Here is a 21,350-nt window from a genome sequence, read left to right as displayed (position 1 = left end):
ATTTCTGTGTATCTACAATTTTCACATCGTTCATTGGTTGAGCAGAAAAGACTTTTGAACGTAAATTACAAATTTAAAACAACAACCAGCCATGTCATCGTGTTGTTAGCCATAGGCCTGTGAAGCAAACATGACATCTTGAACTTGCATAAACATCCAGCAAGTTAAAATCTACTGTGAGCCAGTCCTTGCACAGGGACATCTGGAAAAGTCGTTTGGCTCAAGTTCCTTTTGAAATGTGGGAAGTCGCTTTCTGGTATATTAAAAATCTGGTGGATTCTTGTGGTTTGCACAGTCTTGCAAATCTTAGAAGGTATGTTTTATTCACAAATTCCTGCAAATATGAAGCTTTCCAGGATTGAGCAGTTGCAGTTTTCTGAGATCAATTTTTTTTAAAAGTCCACATTAAGAGTCCCCAGGGGCACTCTCTCAGTTAAAAGCCGAAACTGGAAAACTCCCACTTGAGATGAGAGTCCACCTGTGTTTATTCAATCATTGGCTTATACTAATCCATTTGCCAGAGGACAAGCTCACAAGACTCGTTTAGTGGGAGCAAATTCAACTAAATTCTACCAATTTAATGACTTGGCTGCGGGAAACGGCTCCTTTGATTCAATTACACGGCTTTTCTGTGAATGACTTGATGGGGACCTCGTTGTAGCTGCCAAATTGGAATTTAGAGGATGCCTTCTGGATATTTTCATGCACAGATGAACTAGTGTAAAAACAGCACCCTGGCACGCCCTGGTAAATTTCAAGCCAGTTTGGAAAATTAATACGTTGGGTTTTGTTGACGTTTGCTCTAAGGAGAGCTTTCAACTTCACTGAGAACCCCCAACAAATGCCCTCAACTATTCTGGGTGGATGGTGTGAAGCCACAGGGGAATATCATTTCCTCTGCAAGATTGGGTGGGGGATAATTTCCAGGACACTTATCCCCCCTTTAAAAATTCATTTTCTGATAAAGGCATTGACCCAGCTCAAGTTAGTCATCACTAAAAACCCACTGAGAGTTATAGGACGTGGAGCGAGGTGTGGCGGAACTTTTCCCATCAATTTCTGTGGGACTTTGGAATGACTGACGGTAGCTGGATCAGAGCCTGTGGCCCAAATTGCCCTGGAGACTAGAGGAGGAGCTTGCCTTGTTTTGTAAAATGCCGTTAAATGTGCTGAGTGCAGGAAAGAGACTGCATCTGATCTTCTGATTACGGGATACCTATTAACTCAAAAGAGACAAATTCTGAAACAGCTATTTAAACACTCTTCTATTTATGGACTGTCAGGTCCTGGACAAGCCTTGCCCCATAAGCCATAAATACTTTCCCATGTGTCCCGCCCCGCTCCTGGCTTTTTAGATTATACGTAACATACTTTCTCTTCCTGGTGTAGTTTAGCTGGGACACTGACCTACATGCAGTGAAAGATACCCATGCTTGCCAATTGAAATATGCCTTGTGTGAGCAGCTGGAATCCTGTATCTTAGATATGTTTTGGCTTAGGGAGCAGGCGACCAGTTTATCTAGTGCCCATCCTGATTTGCCTGCTCAATGAGCATTCACCCTGATTTGTTTGCAGGCAATTGGATGTCATTGCATAAAAGCAAGCACTGCCCCATTCTGCCCAGTCCATTTCCCCATCACTTTCCTTCCCGCAAGCAGTTTGATCTTTTAGGGAAGTGGGTCTGTGGTGCAAGAATCCCTCCCAGTCAACTATAATTCGCAACCCGAAATTGCCAGTTTGTGATTGAATCCCACCCAGAAATAGCCACCGTCTGGAATCGCCCTTATTGTGATGGCCAAATCAGGTGCACAGAAAGGCATTTCTTTGATCTGGTTTGTCTGCCGATTTTAAAGAATTTTAGTTGGCTTAACGTGCATATCACCAAAAATTCAGCCTGCAGCCAAGCCCTAAGTACATGCAGCTGAAACAGCATCTTATTTCTCCACTTAGCTGTGTCTCTGCTTCTCTTCCTTCTCTGCTGTTACCGCTATGTAAGATTTCAGATTGTAAGTTCCACAGGGCAGGGGTCTGTCCTCTTGTGGTTTTTTTGTGTGGTTTTTTGTAAAGTGGCATGCACGCTGTTGTGTTATATAAATAAAATCAAGTTCCATATAGATGCCACTTTCAAATATTGAAGGAAATGGGAACTAACTTAACATTTTACTATGTACTACTCTTAGAACAGGGTGGGGGGTTACTGGGCCAGGGGAGCACAAAGAAAGTACATTTACAGGAGAATGAGTCCTGTGAAATGTCCTTTCGTTCAAGTAACCACAGTGGTTCAGCAACTGGGGTGGAATGAGGAAGAAAACTACTGTACTACTGTACTGAATGCTTGCTCTCTCTGACCCCAATTCTGACCACCCATATCAGAAGGAAGGTCTGGAAATCATTTAAATCCTTTTTGTTATCACGGAACAGAATTCCTTTGGTCCACTTTTTGCAGCAAACTGACCTGATTCAATGTTCCCAAACTTGCTTCCCGGGTTGGAATTCAGCTATCGGATTATACAGTTCTCAGCTTTTGCCGTTTAGTTTTGATCCCCCAAAGTATGCACAAAAACCCACATTTTGCACAAAAATGCATTCAACGTGCATGGGGGCGGGGAATAAAAGCAACAAAGCAACAGAAATGCATATTTTACAGTGAAAGCGAGTACAGAATGCATAAATTTTACATAAGGATGTTTTGGTGCATTCTTTTGGAATGTCCACAAACCAGGACAAATAAGACGTAGGACCCGAGTGTCAGCAAACAAAAGACACAGAACAGGGTTAAAGGTAAAGGCACCCCTGACCATTAGGTCCAGTCGTGGCCGACTCTGGGGTTGCGGCGCTCATCTCGCTTTATTGGCTGAGGGAGCCGGCGTACAGCTTCTGGGTCATGTGGCCAGCATGACTAAGCCGCTTCTGGAGAACCAGAACAGCACATGGAAACGCTGGAAACGCAGCACATTACCTTCCCGCCGGAGTGGTACCTATTTATCTACTTGCACTTTGACATGCTTTCGAACTGCTAGGTTGGCAGGAGCTGGGACCGAGCAACGGGAGCTCACCCCATCGCGGGGATTCAAACCGCCGACTTTCTGATTGGCAAGTCCTAGGCTCTGTGGTTTAACCCACAGCACCACCCTTACAGAACAGTGTTACACTGATCCAAATCATGACACATTGCTTGCAAGTGCACATCACAGAAGTCCAGCAGCTACTTTTCTTCTTTATAGTATCAGTTCAGTTTCACTTGTGGGGATTCTTCAGTCCCCAAGTCTGGTTTCCTCATCTCTTCCTCAATCCTTGGGGGGGGGGGACACACACACACACACCTTTTCCTGATCAGTGGCTGAACTGTCAAAACAAGGGCATATATAATGTGAGGACAACGACAACCTAAACGATATATAAGTGAGGACAACGACAACCTAAACCATCAAGGACTCTTTTAGTGGTGATGGGAAGCGACACAGCATGGAAATATTCCACTAAGCACCACCCACTGGTGTGGATGGGAAATGGCAGAATTCCTATGAGAAACATGCGGGCACTCGCATGCCAATGGCACATGCGAATCAGCCAACATCTGAACCAACTTGCTTGCAATATTAAGCGCCCTTTCTGGAAGCACTGCAATGCACACTGGAAAAAACAACCATCTTTTTTGGTTTTCACACTTCTCCAGATTTAGGAAAACAGTTCTCTCCTCAAATAAAATATCACCACGTGTAAAGAAATGAATTTTAGGATAAAATGGATCTAGAAGTGCATACAATACACTGAGATAAAATAGGTATTTTGAGATGTATTTTGTGATAAAATGCAAATTTAACTACGTGTTTTTGTTTAGATTACTTTCTTTTTAAAAAAAGTAATCACAGATTAATGCAAAAAAAGTGACAGAACCAGTCTATCAATGAACACGTTTGAAAATGGCACATGCCATAGACAGACTGATTTGTCCATCTTATACACACACACACACACAAAACCTGTAAACTGAGCTTTTAGGTGCTATATATAGAAAGGCAGGAGAAATATTGAAATGTATAATAAGCAATAAACAGGTTAGTCTTCAAGGTGCTGCTGATCACATTCACACTATACATTTAAAGCCCTGTTAAACTGCTTTAGCAGTTGTTTCAGCAGCGCAAATGCATCTAGCATCTTCATTATACAGCTTTTGGTGAATGCTGAAGGTGCACCTCTGTACCCTGGCCTCTGACACCTGAGATTTGTGTTTTCAGCACCCGCCCTATTCCTGTGACACTGATTTGTTTAATACACAATTTTAAATTGTCGTAACCACCCCTCTGAGGTTTCCTGTTCAGGGGTGGATGGCGATGGCAAAAAATGGTTAAGGGCGCTAAGAATTGTTCGGAGACACCCCCCCCCTCACAGAGCTACAATTCCCAGCACCTATAACAGACAATGGGACGAGGGTGGTGCTGTGGGTTAAACCACAGAGCCTAGGACTTGCTGATCAGAAGGTCGGAGGTTCGAATCCCCGCGACAGGGTGAGCTCCCGTTGCTCGCTCCCTGCTCCTGCCAACCTAGCAGTTCGAAAGCACGTCAAAGTGCAAGTAGATAAATAGGTACCGCTCTGGCAGGAAGGTTTGCCAGGCGCTGCTCTGGTTTGCCAGAAGCGGCTTAGTCATGCTGGCCACATGACCTGGAAGCTGTACACCGGCTCCCTCGGTCAATAAAGCAAGGTGAGCGCCGCAACCCCAGAGTCATCTGCGACTGCATCTAATGGTCAGGGGTCCCTTTACCTTTATAACAGACTACAGTACCCAGAATTCCTTGGAGGAAGCCGTGATTGTTACACATGGTATAAGAATGTGGCATCTGTGTTATAGTAGTTATGATGTTGGGCAAGATGAAACTCTGATTGGCTCCAGCAGGGCTCTTGTTTTTGCTTTATTTCTGGTGGGCGCTGCTAACTGTGTTTTCGTTTGCTTTTCTCTAGCGGCAAGGGAGCTACCAGGCAGCCCCGCTGCCAGAGTACAACGTCCCTGCGTTAATGGAGCTGGTGCGCGAGAAAGAGGAGAGGATTCTGGCTCTGGAAGCCGACATGACCAAGTGGGAGCAGAAGTACCTCGAAGAGAGCGCCATTCGGCATTTTACCATGAACGCCGCGGCGGCAACTTCCACAGAAAAGTAGGGAAACGGCTAATGGAAGAAAGAGTCTGTCAGCATTGGTTGCGTTTGCCTTCTTAAAAAGAAGAAAATGAAAACGTACATTGGGCTCAAAACTCAAATCAGTATATAGATCAGGGTTTCCCAAACCTGGGTCTGCCAGCTGTTCTTGAACTACAACTCCCATCATCCCCAGCTGGCAGGACCAGTGGTCAGGGATGATGGGAGTTGTAGTCCAACAACAGTTTGGGGGACCCTGATGTAGACAATAAGCAACTGGAACTTGCAACAAAAACTGTGTACACACTATAAAGCACAACAGAAATATATTTCCCTACTGGAAAGAATTCTGAAGGGTTTCTGGGAATTGTAACTCTGTGATGGGTACAATGCCCAGAGTTCTTCGAGAGAAGGAATGTGCCTTAAAATTATAATGTTTATGCAGCAAAAGGCCGTCATATGGAGGCTCTTTTCTGTGTTATAGCTAGTCACTGCCTCTTCACCCCATGCCACCCGCACAATGTCCATTTTCTCCTCCAACAGTCAGCCAGCATTTTGTGGCCACTTAAGCAAGTTTGGCCCTGACTGGGATACTTCAAAGGCTCCCACACCCACCTGGGGACTTTCCCTCCTTGAAATATGCCTTGTGCTCCTGCAAACTTCTCCCATGCCTGCTGATACCTCTTGTTTTGTGTGTGAGTGGTGGCATTTTAGTCACAAACGGATCCACATTTGCCCCTGAACTTCAGAAAGAGAAGGAAAGGTTTTATAGTGAAAAACTATTCAAATAGTCTTTGAATTCTGCATAATTCTGCAGGAAGATGAGTCGGTGCTGTGGATAAAGACTTGTCTGTGGGTGTTCTCCAGTAGTGGGTGACTTTTTGGGCGAATATAGATGACCATTTGTTGTTTGTTGTTGTTTAGTCATCTTAGTCGTGTTTGACTTTCCGTGACTCCATGAACCAGAGCATGCCTTGGAAACTATCACTTTCTTCTCAAAACTTCTCCTTTTTTATGTCTGTGGAGTTTTCTTGGCAAAATACTGGAGAGCATTGCAAGTTCCTTCTCCAGGCGGATCACATTTAGTCTAAACTCTTGGCTATGACCTGTCCGTCTTGGGTGGCCCTGCATGGCAAAGCAGGTGGTAAATAGCTATAGTGGGCATATAGCCTCTGTCTGTCGCGTCCTGTCTAGTGGAAAACTTTACTGCTTTTCTACTGCTTTTATTTTGGGTTGGGTGCAGATTTTGGTTTTCAAAAAAATCTGCTGTGGCTTCATGTTGCAGATGACTCACTGTGGGGAGAAAGAACATAGCTCAGTGTTCAAGTACCTGCTTAGCATACAGAAAGTTCCAGGTAGAGTAATGAGAGAGTAATTAAATTTAGTTTACATTTAAAGGCAAACCCACCCAGCACTAGGGATGCGGGTGGCGCTGTGGGTTAAACCACTGAGCCTAGGGATTGCCGATCAGAAGGTCGGTGGTTCGAATCCCCGCAACGGGGTGAGCTCCTGTTGCCTTGGTCCCTGCTCCTGCCAACCTAGCAGTTCGAAAGCACGTCAAAGTGCAAGTAGATAAATAGGTACCACTCCGGCGGGAAGGTAAACGGCATTTCCGTGCGCTGCTCTGGTTCGCCAGAAGCAGCTTAGTCATGCTGGCCACATGACCCGGAAGCTGTACGCCGGATCCCTCGGCCAATAAAGCGAGATGAGCGCCGAAACCCCAGAGTCGGCCACGACTGGACCTAATGGTCAGGGGTCCCTTTACCTTTACCTTTACCCAGCACACACTTTCTGAAATGTTGACACGAACCGAAACATAGCCAGCCTTCTCCATTTCTTGCAGTACAGTTCTTCAGCCGAGTATTTTGTGTTCCAAAACTGTGTTCAAAGGTAAAGTGTGCACAGGAGTGCTAACAGTAGTCAATGCATTATATTAGGGGAAATTGCTTTGCAAAAATGTGTATTTCTGTATCTTGTGAATGTAACTTGTTTATGTTTAATACTGAATTTTAAATTTTTTGTGACCATAATAATAATAATAATAATTTTTATTATTTATACCCTGCCCACTGTGGGTGGCTCACAACAGAATATTAAAAACATGATAAAATATCAAACATACAAAACTTCCCTAAACAAGGCTACTTTCAGATGTCTTCTAAAAGTCAGATAGTTGTTTATTTCCTTGACATATGATGGGAGGGTGTTCCACAGGTTGGGCGCCTCTGCCTAGGTCTTGCTGGTGAATGGTAGGTGGTATTAAGTAGATAACTAAGTAAGGCAAAATTGCATACACAAATGTGAATGAACGAATTAATTAGTATACCACCCTTCACCTGTAGATCTCAGGGTTGTTCACAATATAGGAGAAATGCACACCAAGCGGATGAATTTTCATGGGGACTTAAAAAGAAAAAAAAAGACTCACAAACCGATGTGGAAATATGGAGAGCAGAACATAAATGTGGAGCTATGAAAACTGTATTTTGACAGCTCTGCCCATCCCTAGCTCCGTGTTCAATCCCACGCCTCTACAGTTAAAAGGACCAAGAGACAGATCCCCCTTTGCCAGAGACCCCTGGAGAGCAACTGCCAGTCAGAATAGAAAACATTGGGCTGGAGATGCAAATATTCTGACCTAGTATAAGGAAGGTTATTTATGCTCCTTATCTTTTGACCAAATCAAAACTGAAGGTCTCCCCCCCCCCCTGTCTTTCCCTCTCTCGTTGCCAGGGATGCCTCAGCCATTAATCACTCACGGAACGGGAGCTACAGTGAAAGCTCCCTGGAGGTCCGCATGTGGCAGGAGGAAGAAGAGATTTTGCAAGCCAACCGACGGTGTCAGGACATGGAATACACGTAAGGAGCAGCTGTCAAGTAGCTACCGTGGGATTTACATGAGCACCCGCAGTGCTGAAGCCTCTTGACTTTCTGGCAGGCACACCAATTCAACCCCAGCGCGTTAGCCCTATGCCAAGGCATGGCGGTGTGAACATAGGGGCAGGCACAGCGTGAATGCGCAGCTCGACTCTCCCTCTGACCCCCTGAGCACCCAAATAAGACTCTAGTAAAAGCATGCTTTATCAAACACTATGGAGTCCAGGGGTGTGTGTGTGTGTGTGTGTGTGTGTGTGTGTGTGATGGGTTGTATGGGGTGTTATGGAAGGGGTAGTACCTCTGGTGGGGGACACGTCATGCTCCTTCCAGGGTACTTTGTCCACCTTTGGTCCCCACCCTTCCTGCACTCAGCTCTCACCTGTGGCTCCTAGAAACTGTCAGCATGCGACAGCAGCCACACCCAGCTTCGAGTGGCCGGTTAAACCAGGTGAGAGTAGCCGATGGCTCTCAAACCTTCGGTGGGTTATCTACTTCCCCTGCAAGCAAAGACAGGCTCCGGCAGATTGACCGGACAAAACCAATAGTGGGTTCAACAGTCAAGAAGGCAGTTACTGCAGATGATGTGTATGTAGATATATCGGTCAGTCCTTGACGTGCTAATTGATTTATAATCCACAATTAGCTCTTTATGGCAGCTTCGGCAGGTCCGGCACACTTCCTCTGCGCGATCTGCTCCTTCTTCCAGTCAAGCCTCAGCAGAATGACTCACATCATTATTGCATGATTGGGAATTGTAGCACGCAGTGCTTGTGCTTTCTCAACCTTCCCCTCACCCTCCAGAGACGTTTTAAGAATGAAAAGATCATTCTGCCCCTTTTTAACCTTGGCAAGCATCCTCCCTCCTTTGGAGATTGTGCAGACGTCATCCTCAAAAGAAACCTTAAATCCCTTTTTTAACAAATAAGGCACAGATAAAAGACAGTGGTGCATCCCAGGAACGGTACAACACTCCAACGTCTCCTGTAAAATAGACATAAAGAGATTTGCAACGTTAGTCACATTTCTTTTCTGTCCATTTGCAAAGCAGGAATTGCCTTGCAGTTCCACATCTTGACAGCAGGGGTCTCTGGAATCAAGTTGCGATTAGCTGCAGAGTCAATAACAAAACGAAACTCTGAGCCTTTCTCACAACTGTTTTCAAACAGCGCCATGCTGGCTGTTATTTGGTAAATTTCCTCCTGATTTCTGTCACGTCCACCTGACTCAGCCCCACGCCTGGCTGCTCTCCCAGGCTGGTTGCCATGGAAACCCGACTGATTCCCATGGGAGTTGTCCTTGAAGCCTTCCTGTGCAGCTGCCCTCGCTCTCTGTGGGCAGTCTCGACGTACGTGGTCAGCTGACTTGCAAATGTAGCAACGACGAACTTCAGTGGAAAAATACTGCCTGGGGCTCCTCCCAGCTGGCCTGGCCCTCCTTCTTCCGGAAAAGCACTCCTTGCCAAATCCGCCCCCTCTGAATTCCACTCCAGCAGGCACAGTGGAAAACTTTTCAAACTTGCCTTTGGAATTTTCCGCCCCCCCGACTTGCTCACTAGCACTCCTTGAGGCTAAATCATCAGGAACAGGGGCTCCAGCCATCTCTAGGCTTTCATCTGCCCTTGGCCTCCTGCTGAGTCTTCACACAGACGTTTCAGCACTCGCCAGGCCTCACATGCAGATTTAACGCTTCCCAGGTGATGTTGCAAATTAGCATGCACACCTGCCCGCAACATGCAGATCTCAGCTCTCACAGCTTTCTCTCTCTGCATCTTCTCCTCCAGAGAAACAGACTTCAGTGTCTCTGCATCTCTGTCCACCAGCCCTGCACTTTCAGCAGCAGCCGCTTCGCTTGTGGACGGCTCTTTCTTGCTTACGTCCCACAAGCCAGTTGCCCAAAACCAGGCTCTCACCCTTCTGACCCAGATTTCCCACGACTGGGTGGTGAGCTCTTCAAGCTGTTCAAACGGAGCTTGAAACACCTCCTGGCCATCTACCATGTTTCTCCCTTTCTCCCCAGGTGCCCCAAGCTGTACTCACAAAACACCAGCTCTTCTGGCTCCTGCTCCGTGGAGAAACGATTTCCTGCTGCTCTCAGCTCTTGGCTCCACAGCATTCAGCACAGGCAAACCTTTGCGTCTTTCAGCTAGCTGCTTGCCTCAAATACAGGCCTCTGCTCCCGGTCAGCTTCACAAGCACAGAACGCAGACTTCAAACATTCCGGCAACCTCCAGTGACAGTTTTACGATCGGTGATTTAGGGTCCATAACCTGTAGATATATCGGTCAGTCCTTGACGTGCTAATTGATTTATAATCCGCAATTAGCTCTTTATGGCAGCTTCGGCAGGTCCGGCACACTTCCTCTGCGCGATCTGCTCCTTCTTCCAGTCAAGCCTCAGCAGAGTGACTCACAGCGGTAAAAGCTGTCACGTAGCTTCACTTAGTTTCAGACAAACACACAGAGCACAGTAATGTCCATTTACAGCTCTTTATTGCATCATTTTCTCAGAAATTTCCAGGACTCCTCGCAGCCATTACGAACTGCGTCTCTCTCTCTCAACGACCGGAGAGGAACAGACAGGAAAACTCCTCCCAGCTTCCAAAGCTGACGTCAGAATGCTGAGGCATCATGGGAACAACTTAACCTGTTAAGTTCCAACTCCCATAGTGTAGAGGGAAGTGAGGGGCAGGTGGGACTCAGCAACCTGGGAAGGTAGCCCATCTAGGAGAAGGAAAACTCTACTGCCTTTGGGATATCTTCAGGAGAAGAAAAGGCTAAGGAGTAAACCCTACACCAGGGGTAGGCAACCTAAGGCCTGGGAGCCGGATGTGGCCCAATCGCCTTCTCAATCCGGCCCACAGATGGTCCGGGAATCTGTGTTTTCACATGAGTAGAATGTGTCCTTTTATTTAAAATGCATCTCTGGGTTATTTGTGGGGCCTGCCTGGTGTTTTCACATGAGTGGAATGTGTGCTATTATTTAAAATGCATCTCTGGGTTATTTGTGGGGCATAGGAATTCGTTCATATTTTTTTTTTTCAAAATATAGTCCGGCCCTCCACAAGGTCTGAGGGACAGTGGACCGGCCCCCTGCTGATAAAGGTTGCTGACCCCTGCCCTACACCAATCCAGAGGGGAGTCCCTAAGGCGGTTGGATGGTGCCTTCTATGCCTCCTTCTAGCAACTCCTGATGCCAAACATACTGCTCTGCTTTCCTTTGGACCACATCAGTGAGGCCAAGAGGGGGGTCTTGTTGTCTGGGCAGCCCAGGACTTTCATACATGCTGCTCAGGCTTGCGCCCTGGGGAGGTCACTTTGGTGCTGCTAAGGTAGCAGTTTGAAGGTGCACTCCATTGTCTCTGGAGACAGACAGGTGCCATCAATGTGCATGAAGGAGCAGTTTTGAGTTTCAGACATTCTACTGTTTGGTTATTCAAAACAGTACATAGAGCATTCCTCTTACCTTATTAAGCACTTGGGGGAAATTGCATTTTGATTCATTTCAAATTGAAATTAGAGTTTTAATTGTGCATTCTTTGTGCTAAGGAATTTAAAGGTTCTGAAACTGGAAAGCCTGCTTTCTGCAACCTGTGAAAATTGAGCGGATTTCTGCAAATTTTATAATGTTGCAGTCAGGTTGATTCCACAGATATTCTCCCTCTGCGATAAACACTCACTGTCAGACACAGGAAACTAAATATACACCACATCCATTAATAAACAACACTTTGCAAACTCCTACAGTTGCAGTCTGGGCACTTCTTTTAACAGATACCAGTACTAAAACTCAATTTGTCATACCAGCGTTGTGGGACCAGACCACCTCCTTTCAAGCCTCTTCTCATCTCTGGAACATGTTTATCTGCATATTTTAACAGGATAAAGAACCTGCATGCAAAAATCATAGAGAAAGATGCCATGATCAAAGTGCTTCAGCAGCGGTCCAGGAAGGACCTGGGCAAAACTGATGCTTCAAGCTTGCGACCTGCTCGGTCGGTCCCGTCCATCGCTGCAGCCACTGGAACTCATTCCCGCCAGACGTCCCTCACCAGCAACCAGGTGACCGAGGAGAAGAAAGAAGACAAGACTTGGAAAGGGAGCATAGGTGAGCTTCGGTGTTAGTTGGGCCCTGGCAAAGAGATTCAGCTCTCCCCATCTCTTAGTGAAACAGCTTTGGACTACAACTCCCATCAGCCCCTGCCACCTTATGCGTTGGCCCCACCCATTGCAGTCCAAAACATAGGGAAGGCACCCAGGTTGTGGAAGTCTGCTTCCGCTGATTCTTGTTGCTTTTCTGGCTGTTGCGTTTTATGAAAGTGGATTTTTGTTGCTTTTGCTTACTGAGTGAGTGGATGAATTTATTTGTTGTTACAAACATCATGCTCATTTCAACCATCACTAAAAAAAGAAGTGTGTGTGTGTGTGTGTGTGTGTGTGTGTGTGTGTGTGTGTATAAAATTTACATAGATACACCATTACAAGGCAGAATCACCCAATTCATACTTACAGTATATATATTGTAAAATTCGTTGCTGGTTTTTCTTACTCTATATTGATTGGTGTTTTATTGTGTTGCAGTTTTTATGGATTTTTATGGGGACCCTGTGGCCAAAGATGCAGGGTGAAAATGACAATATATAAAATAGCACGAAAGGAGGAGATCAGCCAATTAAAAATGCTTGATCTGTGCACTTGGTCAAACAAAAGCTCTTGGCAGTTGGGGATTCACACTTTATAGCACTTTGAACTTGTGCAAAAATAATAACAATGCTGAAATATATGTGGCACGCGCGCACACATACAATTAATTTAAAATAAGCAATATGAATTTTTAATTCATACAAGAGCACAACAAGAGCAAGCATATGTCTTGGGTATTTGTTGAGTCAAATAATCACATTTGTTTCCATTAAGTGGCAAAGTTTAAATGTCAGTGGTGTATTCACGTTTAAATTATTATTATTCTTTGCAATTGACACAGAGTATTAGTTAGTTGAAATCTAGATCTGATGTTCAGCTCCCACATTCCACTACTTTGGGGGCCTTTTTTTCCTGCCTTCCTCCTTCAGTCTCAGGCTACCTATCGCTTTATCCCTTACTTCTCAGCTTTGTGAAAGTTCTTTGCAGCCTTCCCAGTAAAGCTGCTTATTCCCTTTCTTTCCCCAGGACACTCTTGGCCAGATTGGCAACTTACCCTTCCCTCACAGGACTTTTACTGCAAACGTCCTGCCTGCTTTGTTCTCTAAGCAGTTGGAATGTTTGTGGACATTCTGTGCCACCACGCCATCTTCAGCTAGTATGTTATCAAAAAGCTTCACTGTGGCAAGCAGGGTATTGTACAGCCAGCCACGCAGACCAGTCCATTTCCTAGTCATTGCTTGCAGTTGTTCACTTTCTTCTTGTTGGTTCCATGGTATTGGCATTTTTAATCTAAATTGCTTGGATGGGAAAGACAAAATAGCGGAGATGGGGCATATCTGGTATTTTGCATTGTGTGTTGTATCTCCCACCCCACCCACTTTGTTTTAACATGCTGTGTGGTTAATTTAAACCAATTTGAGCCTTGGGGGAAATAGAGCAGAACTTTAATTAAACCAATGGAGTTGTGGCGATCACACAGGGTCCCCGGACGTTTCACCTATGCGATCCCTGTGTCACCACTTTCTTTCCCGCTAACACCACCCAGGCCCTACCTGGGACAATACTGAGTCCAGTCAGGGTTAAAATGAAACATAAACTTTTGTTTATTTATTACAGTTTAACAAGCGTGTGGTTTCATAAACAGTATCAGTCAATTACATTCATGGGGTGCCTATCCAGTCCTATAACGTCCGCTACCTGCTCTCACTCACTAAACCACCTCTCCGATACTTACTTGTCTTCCTAGTCCCTAACTGTTCCTGACTCAGCCTATTTTGCTACACTAACTCAACCTACCCACAGACTCTATCCTAATTCACTCCCACTCCAACCAACCACCCAACTCCTCAACAAGCTCCCCCCTTTGCCCCTCCCAGAGCTGCTTTTATAGTCCCACTGACTCCACCCCCCTGGGTCCTGACTGGGCAACCTGTTTAACTATTTCACCTCCAGCACTCTCTCATATGTTAACGCCACAGAGGTGCTTTCCCTCTCTTGTTTCTCCTACTCTAGGATTGCTCTTAGGGAAGGAGACCCAGGACCAGTCGCCCATCCCTTTGTTGCCACCTCCACCTCCTGCCACACTGTCTTCTGGAATGTCCTCGTGGCCGGTGACTGTCTGCCACACTAAGACGGGGAGCAAAGACAGCAGCACTCAGACGGACAAAGCCTCTGAACTTTTCTGGCCAAACTCTGCCTCTTTTCCGGGCAGAGGGAAGTTGACTAACACCCCGGGTGGCAGCCCAGCCCTCAGGCACACTGCAGGCAGAGGCGTTGGAGAGAGACCGGGTGAGTAAATTTGAACGCCATGGGCCTGGGAACAGGAGCAGGGCAGGAAGGGTGTTTTGAACTGCAGTGTGCAGAACCTAGAATTATGAAATTCTGTCTCCAGAAAAGAAAGCTTTAAATAGACCGTTGCCTTGCCTCCGTAATAGACTGGACGAGAGATGAACTGATGCTCAATTCAGATAAGGCTGAGGCACTGTTGGTAGGAGGTTCCCTAGACTGGATGGCTGGGAGTTTGCCTGCTCTTGGTGGGGTTATATTCCCTCTGAAGGAGCAGGCACCTAGCTTGGGGGCTACTTCTGGACCCTTTGCTGTTGCTTGAGGCTCAGGTGGCCTTGGTGGCCCAGAGTGTCTTTTCTTAGCTTCAGCTGGTGACCCTATCTGGACAGAGATAGCCTAACTTCTGTTGTCCATGCTCTGGTAACCTCGACGTTAGGTTACTGCAACACGTTATACATAGGGCTGCCTCTGAAGACTGTTCAGAAACTTCACTTGGTGCAGAATTCAGCGGCAAGGTGGTTTGAGCACGTCCACACCAATCCTGATTCGACTCCACTGGCTGCCTATCAGTTCCCAGGCCCAATTCAAAGTGCTGGTTCTTGACCTATAAAGCCTTAAATGGCCAAGGACCACAATACCTCAAGGACCACCTTTCCCCATACGAACCGACCAGGACCTTCCAATTATCTGAGGCTCTGGTGTGCTTCCTCCTCCAGAGATCTGTAGGGCGTCAACATGAGAATGTGTCTTTTTGTTTAGGATTGCGCATCAGTTCTAAAGGCGCAAGTTATTGCTCCTTCCGCAGGCAGCGCCTTAAATCTGATTTATAGCATCACAGAGTGCTGTACCCAACCCCCAAAATATCTCAGATTAACTCCAGGAGACCGTCACTTACCCCTGAAGGTCAAACTGCATGTTGCATTATATAAATTCCATTATTCTTTCCCCCCCCCATTTATTTTTATGCAGAGCAGCTGTAGGTGGCTGCAAGGTTGAGTGGGTGTCTGGCAGGGGAAGAGAATCTGCTGCACCCTTTCACTGCCAGCTGGTTTGCTTGCTCAGAATTGCTCCAATAGGATCTGCTTTCCCATATCTGGGGGACGGGGGTGAGACACATGCTTCCCATATTCCCCCCCCCCCATGGAAAGCAGCACAGTTTTAAGCAATCAGCAGCCAGCTGGTAGGAAGAAAACGGTTAAGTAGACTCTCACCACCCCCAACTTCCCTTCTTCCGCTATCAGTTTTCACTTTAACGCCACTCACAGCTGTGCAATTAAAATGCTTTTATATCACTTTGACCAAAGAGTCCTGGGAACTGTAGTTTGTTAAGGGTGCTGAGAATTGTCAGGTGACCCTCCCCCCACAGGGCTACAGTTCCCTCGCCAAACTACAGTTCCCAGGATTCTTTGGAGGAAGCCACGATTCTTAAAGTGGAATAAGAGTACAGTGGTACCTCGGGTTAAGTACTTAATTCGTTCTGGAGGTCTGTTCTTAACCTGAAACTGTTCTTAACCTGAAGCACCACTTTAGCTAATGGGGCCTCCTGCTGCCGCCGCGCGATTTCTGTTCTCATCCTGAAGCAAAGTTCTTAACCCAAGGTACTATTTCTGGGTTAGCTGAGTCTGTAACCTGAAGCGTATGTAACCCAAGGTACCACTGTACTTTAAATTTGGTGGCCAAGCCACACCCAAACAATTGGGAATTGTGGTATCGCAATGTGCACTTTGGCCCCAAGATCAGCTTTCGCCCTCTTTCTCCGCAGAGAACTCTCCCAGCCATGGCAAGCTACCGGACAGCAGCAAAGGCGGCAGGGTCAGCAGCCTGCTTCACAAACCTGAATTCCCAGATCCAGACATGATGGAAGTCCTTATCTGAAGCTACAGGTCTCAGGTGCTGCCGTTTCCCCTGCTGGTGCACATAGCCCCCTGAAGGAGGGTGCTGCCGTCGTTGGCACTGTTGCTGCTGCTGCCGTGCAAAACTCAAGAGCTCTGGAGAATGGTACAAAACCGGACCAAAGAAGTTTAAATCTAGACGGCAAACGCAAAGCACAGAGCATGTGAGACGTTGGAGATGGGACATTTGGGATACCTGCTACGTACAATCATAAAAAAAATTACATTGGCTAATGAGATGTGGATTTGAAAGAGCAACGGCAAAAGCAAGACATGGGCAACTGCATTTTCTGTCGGGGGGTGGGGGAAGGAACTTTGGAAGGCACAGTCAGCATGCCAAGGACAATTCTGCAACCACCAAGTTAGTGGTGGTTGCTTTTTTAATCACCTGCTAGCTAACCAGAGCAGCCACATTCCCTCTGTGAAATGTTTTGTGCAACGTGCACCCCTGGGACGAGGGAGCAGGACTTCCCTATATTTAGACATCATCCCACCTCCTTCTTCCTGCTGCTTTTGTTTTAATCTCCCTCCCACCCACCTTTATATAGAGAGGGAGACATGGTTAAAAACAGGGTGCAGAACAATGTGCCCTTTTGATAAATTTTCGCAACTCTTCGCCTCTATTTAATATTTATTGAGCAACAACAGCATGCAGTTGCCATCACAGAAGCAGCAGGGTCCTTCCTTGCTAAGAGGGCTTAGAACATGGGTAGCTGATGGGGGGGGGGGCTCTTCAGATGTGCTTGGATTAGAGCTCTCTTTCGCCCCAGCTGAGAGCCAGGAGTGAGCTGTAGCCCTGTAACATCTGGAGAGCACAACGTTGGCTGCCACTGGCTTCAAATCTAATGTTATCTCACGCATTACAGGTGAGACTTAGTTACCTCTTTCCAGTAGTAGTAGTAGTAATAATAATTTTGTTATTTATACCCCGCCCCTATGACTGGGTTTCCCCAGCCACTCTGGGCGGCTGGGTGGTTCTGCTGGGGCAAGAAACCTACCAAACAAACAAAAATAGTCATTAAAGTGCACCTTAAAACCTGATTTGTGGTCTCATTAACTTTCATGGGCTTAAGAGTTTTGAGCAGGGGATGTTCCCAGCTCTGCCTGGAGATATTGAGGAATTGACCTTGGGAACTTTCTGCTTTATCGCTGAACTATGGCTCTCCCTTGTCAAATACAGGCATGGAATCCTATGTAACAACAGCATAGGAAGCTGCCTAGATGTCTGGGTGGTTTCAAGTAGATCAGCAAGGATTTTTCATTCCCGCTTGTTTAAGAACGGCAGCAGAAAATGCCCCCTCCCCCATTATACTGCTGAAATTAAGAAAACTGGGCAAGGGGGAGCAAAAGGTAACCAGCAGAATGTGCTTGGGGTGTGTGAGTTCAGTTCTCAGAACAGAATTCCCAGACTCGGAAACCTTTAAGTGTAAATGTACGCCTTTTGCACCAATTGCGGTTGGCGGTTCTCAGGATTCTTGTATAAAAACAAAGTCAGTCCCACAGCCCTGAGGTCTGCCCACTGCTGCTATAAACAGGTTCGTTTCAGTGTCCCTTTTCCTAGGTTTTCTGCTAGTTTTCCAAAACTGTTCGATGTGTGGCCGTGCATGTTTTGCAAGGGCTATAAGCTTTGCTCTTCCGTCTCGTGCAGGTTCTGTGAAAATGCTGAGCCGTTTAGCAGTGCTTTGTCTTTTAAACCAACCACCAAGCTCTTAACCCTAACTCTTAGAGATTCAAACAGTGGCATGCCATCTGCTTTGTGCATTTATCCCAACCAGCAAGGGTGACTGCAGGAAGCCACCCAGGTTGCCCTGTTGTCTTTGTTGAAAGGCCAAGTGGAAACTGAGCATAATACACATACTCTTCCCATGTGTGATTCCTGGCAAATGGAGGGCACAGCAATAGCCATCATGCCTAGTAACCACGGATAGACTTGCAGCAAGAAGACATGGACAAGCTCAGCCTCCTATGTCATACATGCTTGGCTCAGCAACACTTAGCAAGTGGGATCCAAACGTAAGTTTCACTTAGTTCCTGTTGGAAATCAGTGGGACAACTTTCCACGTTGGATTTCAATGGGACCCGAAGTTCAGCTAACTAAGACCTACTACAGTCACTTGGAGGCTACTTCAGCTTCTCATTATTATGGAGCAAACGCAGGAACCAGGGCTGTATGTGACATAGTTTGCCCGTTGTGCTGGTCCCGAGGTGCAGTTTTAGGAGAATTCTCCTGCAGTTTCCTCCTCCTGTATATCTATATTGATGTGCCTTTGTACTTGTAGCATTCAGTTAAGCACCAACACCCCAAGGGTAAATTTACAGTGTAAATGATGCTTGCATTTGGCAGGCAACTTTCTGCAGACGAACTCCATATATATATTTGAAAATTTACAGCCCAAAGGATCAGGAAAGTCTATGCTTGCTTCTCTAGTTGTGCTTGATGTTTTAATGCAAAAAAGAGAGGTTTCTCTAGAGCACCCCATGTTAGAGCAGAGTGTATGTGGAATACTGCTGTTATGACTAAAGTGGTGGCTTAACCTTTAGCAAAAACGTTTCTGCCCCTCCTTGAACACCTTGGCTTGTGTGTTACAGTATTGTGCTGTGCGACATTTGTGTTGTATTAATATTACAGGTAAACGGGTTGTAAGATAACGTCAGATCGCTTCCCTCCCCCTTCCCCCAGTTGTCCTTCTGTTGTACAGAATGGCTGGTGTAGAGCATCGTTCAGCTGGAGTGTGTTTGTACATACATGGGGCAGGGAAGAATCGAGGCGTTTATACACCTCTCACGAGAAATACTGATGGCCTTGGGCCTGCCAAAGATTTTTCTCCTCTGCTGCTTAAATTTGTGCCTTAATATTGTATATAATAAACGTATACAGTGGTGCGCCCCCTTTGACTTTCTTGGTTTTAAATGGGTTGGAGGGAAGCATATTGTCTTGTTTCAGGGCAGTTGGCTGGAGCTGGTCAGCAAGAACACACACTGTGTCGGTGAAATCATCTCTCTCTCTTCAAAGAAACAAAACAGCACAGGAAGCCAGGCCTAGCGAGCCCAGCAACTCTGCCCTAATGTGTCAGTTGTGAAGACTGAAGGTCCCTAAGTTTCCTCTTCTCTTGGGTCCTTCCCAAGGGAGACTCCATCGCTGTGCCTGTCTTTGCTTCTCCCTCTTCATGCCTCTTCTGGTCCTGGGAGAACAGGAGGAAGGAGATCTGGTCACAGCAGGAGGAGGAGACCCTCTGGACTCTTCAGCAGCCTGCCTCATCTCTGCCTCTTGGCCCTCCTCCTCTCTAGCCTCCACTTCTGGACAGCTCCCTGCCACAGTCTCTTCCTACTCACTAAACCCTGTTACCCCTTCAGCTTCTTCCACTTCCTCTTCCCAGTCTGCTCCCTCTTCCTCCTCTGACCACTCATCATCGTCCCACCACCAATCCCCTGGCTCTGAGCCTTCTTCCCTTGGGGGCTCCCCAGTTGGTGCCTCCCACCACTCCTTGGCATCCAGCCAGTGCGTGTGCCATCTTGATGCTTTCTTCGCATTGTTCTCCAAGTCAAGAGTTTGACGTGTGAGCTGAGAAATCCTCAAGTACAAAACCTTATCTCACCACTTCCGCGAACTCACTTGTGGGCCTAAGCAGGTAGCTTCTGGGTGGAAGTTGCTGTTTCCTGATTATCGTATTCCTGCCCACACATCCATCTTCCATTGCTGTTGGCCACCCTACCAGTGGTTCCATGGCAAACCCCTACATTAACAGCATCGAAGTGACCTCCCCAGGGCGCAAGCCTCAGCAGTGTGTATGAAGGTGCTGGGCTGCCCAGACAACAAGACCCCACTCTTGGCCTCGCTGATGTGGTCCAAAAGAAAGCAGAGCAATACGTTTGGCACCAGCTTGGCTGCAGGAGTCGCCAGAAGGAGATGTACAAGGTGCCATCCAACTCCTCTCTGGATTTGTGTACTGTTTATTGCTGAGCCTTTTCTTCTCCCAAAGAAGTCCTGAAAGGCAGCCAAGGTTTAGGATTTTCCTGGGGTACATTCCCAGGTTGACGAGACCCACCTGCCCCTCATGTCCCTCTACAGCAGCCTTTCTCAACCTGTGGGTCCCCAGATGTTGTTGAACTACAACTCCCATCACCCCTAGCTATCAAGGCCAGAGCTCAGGGATGATGGGAGTTGTGGTTCAACAACATCTGGGGACCCACAGGTTGAGAACCGCTGCTCTACAGCATGTGCAGAAACTGCCTTCTTGACCACTGGACCCATTACTGGTCTTCATCTGCAGTGGCGTAGCGTGGGTTGTCAGCACCCGGGGCAAGGCAAGTAATTTGCACCCCCTAACCCGTGGATTTGCGCCCCCTAACCCGTGGATTTGCACCCCCTAACCCGTGGATTTGCACCCCCTAACCCGTGGATTTGCACCCCCTAACCCGTGGATTTGCGCCCCCTAATCCGTGGATTTGCGCCCCCTAACCCTAACCCCCAGATGTTGCGCCCGGTGTGGCCGGCCCCCCCTGCACCCCCCACGCTACGCCACTGTTCATCTGCTCAATCTACCAGAGCCAGTCTTTGCATGCACGGAAAGTTATTGATTCAATGAGCATTTGAGACCCATCAGCTACCCTCACCGGGTTATCCAGCCACTTGAAGCTGTTTCCCAGGGTGTGGCCGCTGTCACATGCTGATATCTTCTAGGAGTCACAGGTGAGAGCTGAGTGCAAGGTGAGGACCAAAGGTGGGCAACTTACTACAGAAGGAGCACAACGTATCCCCCACCAGAGGTCTTACCTCTTGCCTAACACCCCATACACCCTGGTGGTATGAGCGGAGCAGACTTTGTGGCAGAGTCTGTTAAGAGTTTTTTAAGCAGAGCCTAGGTGGCCATCTTACTGTGACTAAAAATGTAATTAAGCTGGGTGGAGGTGAGAAACACGATAAATAAAATGGATTTAGCAACTGGCTATTACATGCTCCTATATGAATCAGAAAAATGTTGGCGCTAAGCCAGGAGGACATCTTCTTTGTAAGGCATGGCAACCCA

The 21,350-nt window shown here is 46.9% G+C and overlaps 1 protein-coding gene across 6 annotated transcripts in view; it reads left to right on the top strand.

Annotated features, from left to right (window-relative positions):
- AMOTL1 (angiomotin like 1) overlaps positions 1-19,206 on the top strand; it is a 79,732-nt gene extending 60,526 nt beyond the window's left edge. For all 6 annotated transcript variants that reach the window (XM_083499344.1, XM_083499347.1, XM_083499346.1 and 3 more), the window contains 5 exons: positions 4,961-5,151; positions 7,864-7,989; positions 11,884-12,110; positions 14,159-14,434; positions 16,194-19,206. In XM_083499344.1, coding sequence (XP_083355470.1) covers positions 4,961-5,151; positions 7,864-7,989; positions 11,884-12,110; positions 14,159-14,434; positions 16,194-16,306 — 933 coding nt within the window. In that variant the 3' untranslated portion in view covers positions 16,307-19,206. The remainder of the gene's footprint in view (positions 1-4,960; positions 5,152-7,863; positions 7,990-11,883; positions 12,111-14,158; positions 14,435-16,193) is intronic.
- Positions 19,207-21,350: the final 2,144 nt, after the last annotated feature.

This window comes from Podarcis liolepis (genome assembly GCF_965112155.1).
Source record: "Podarcis liolepis genome assembly, chromosome: 4".
Lineage (NCBI taxonomy): Eukaryota > Metazoa > Chordata > Lepidosauria > Squamata > Lacertidae > Podarcis > Podarcis liolepis.
Note: the sequence above shows the minus strand (reverse complement) of the source record. Positions and strands in the feature narration are given on the sequence as shown.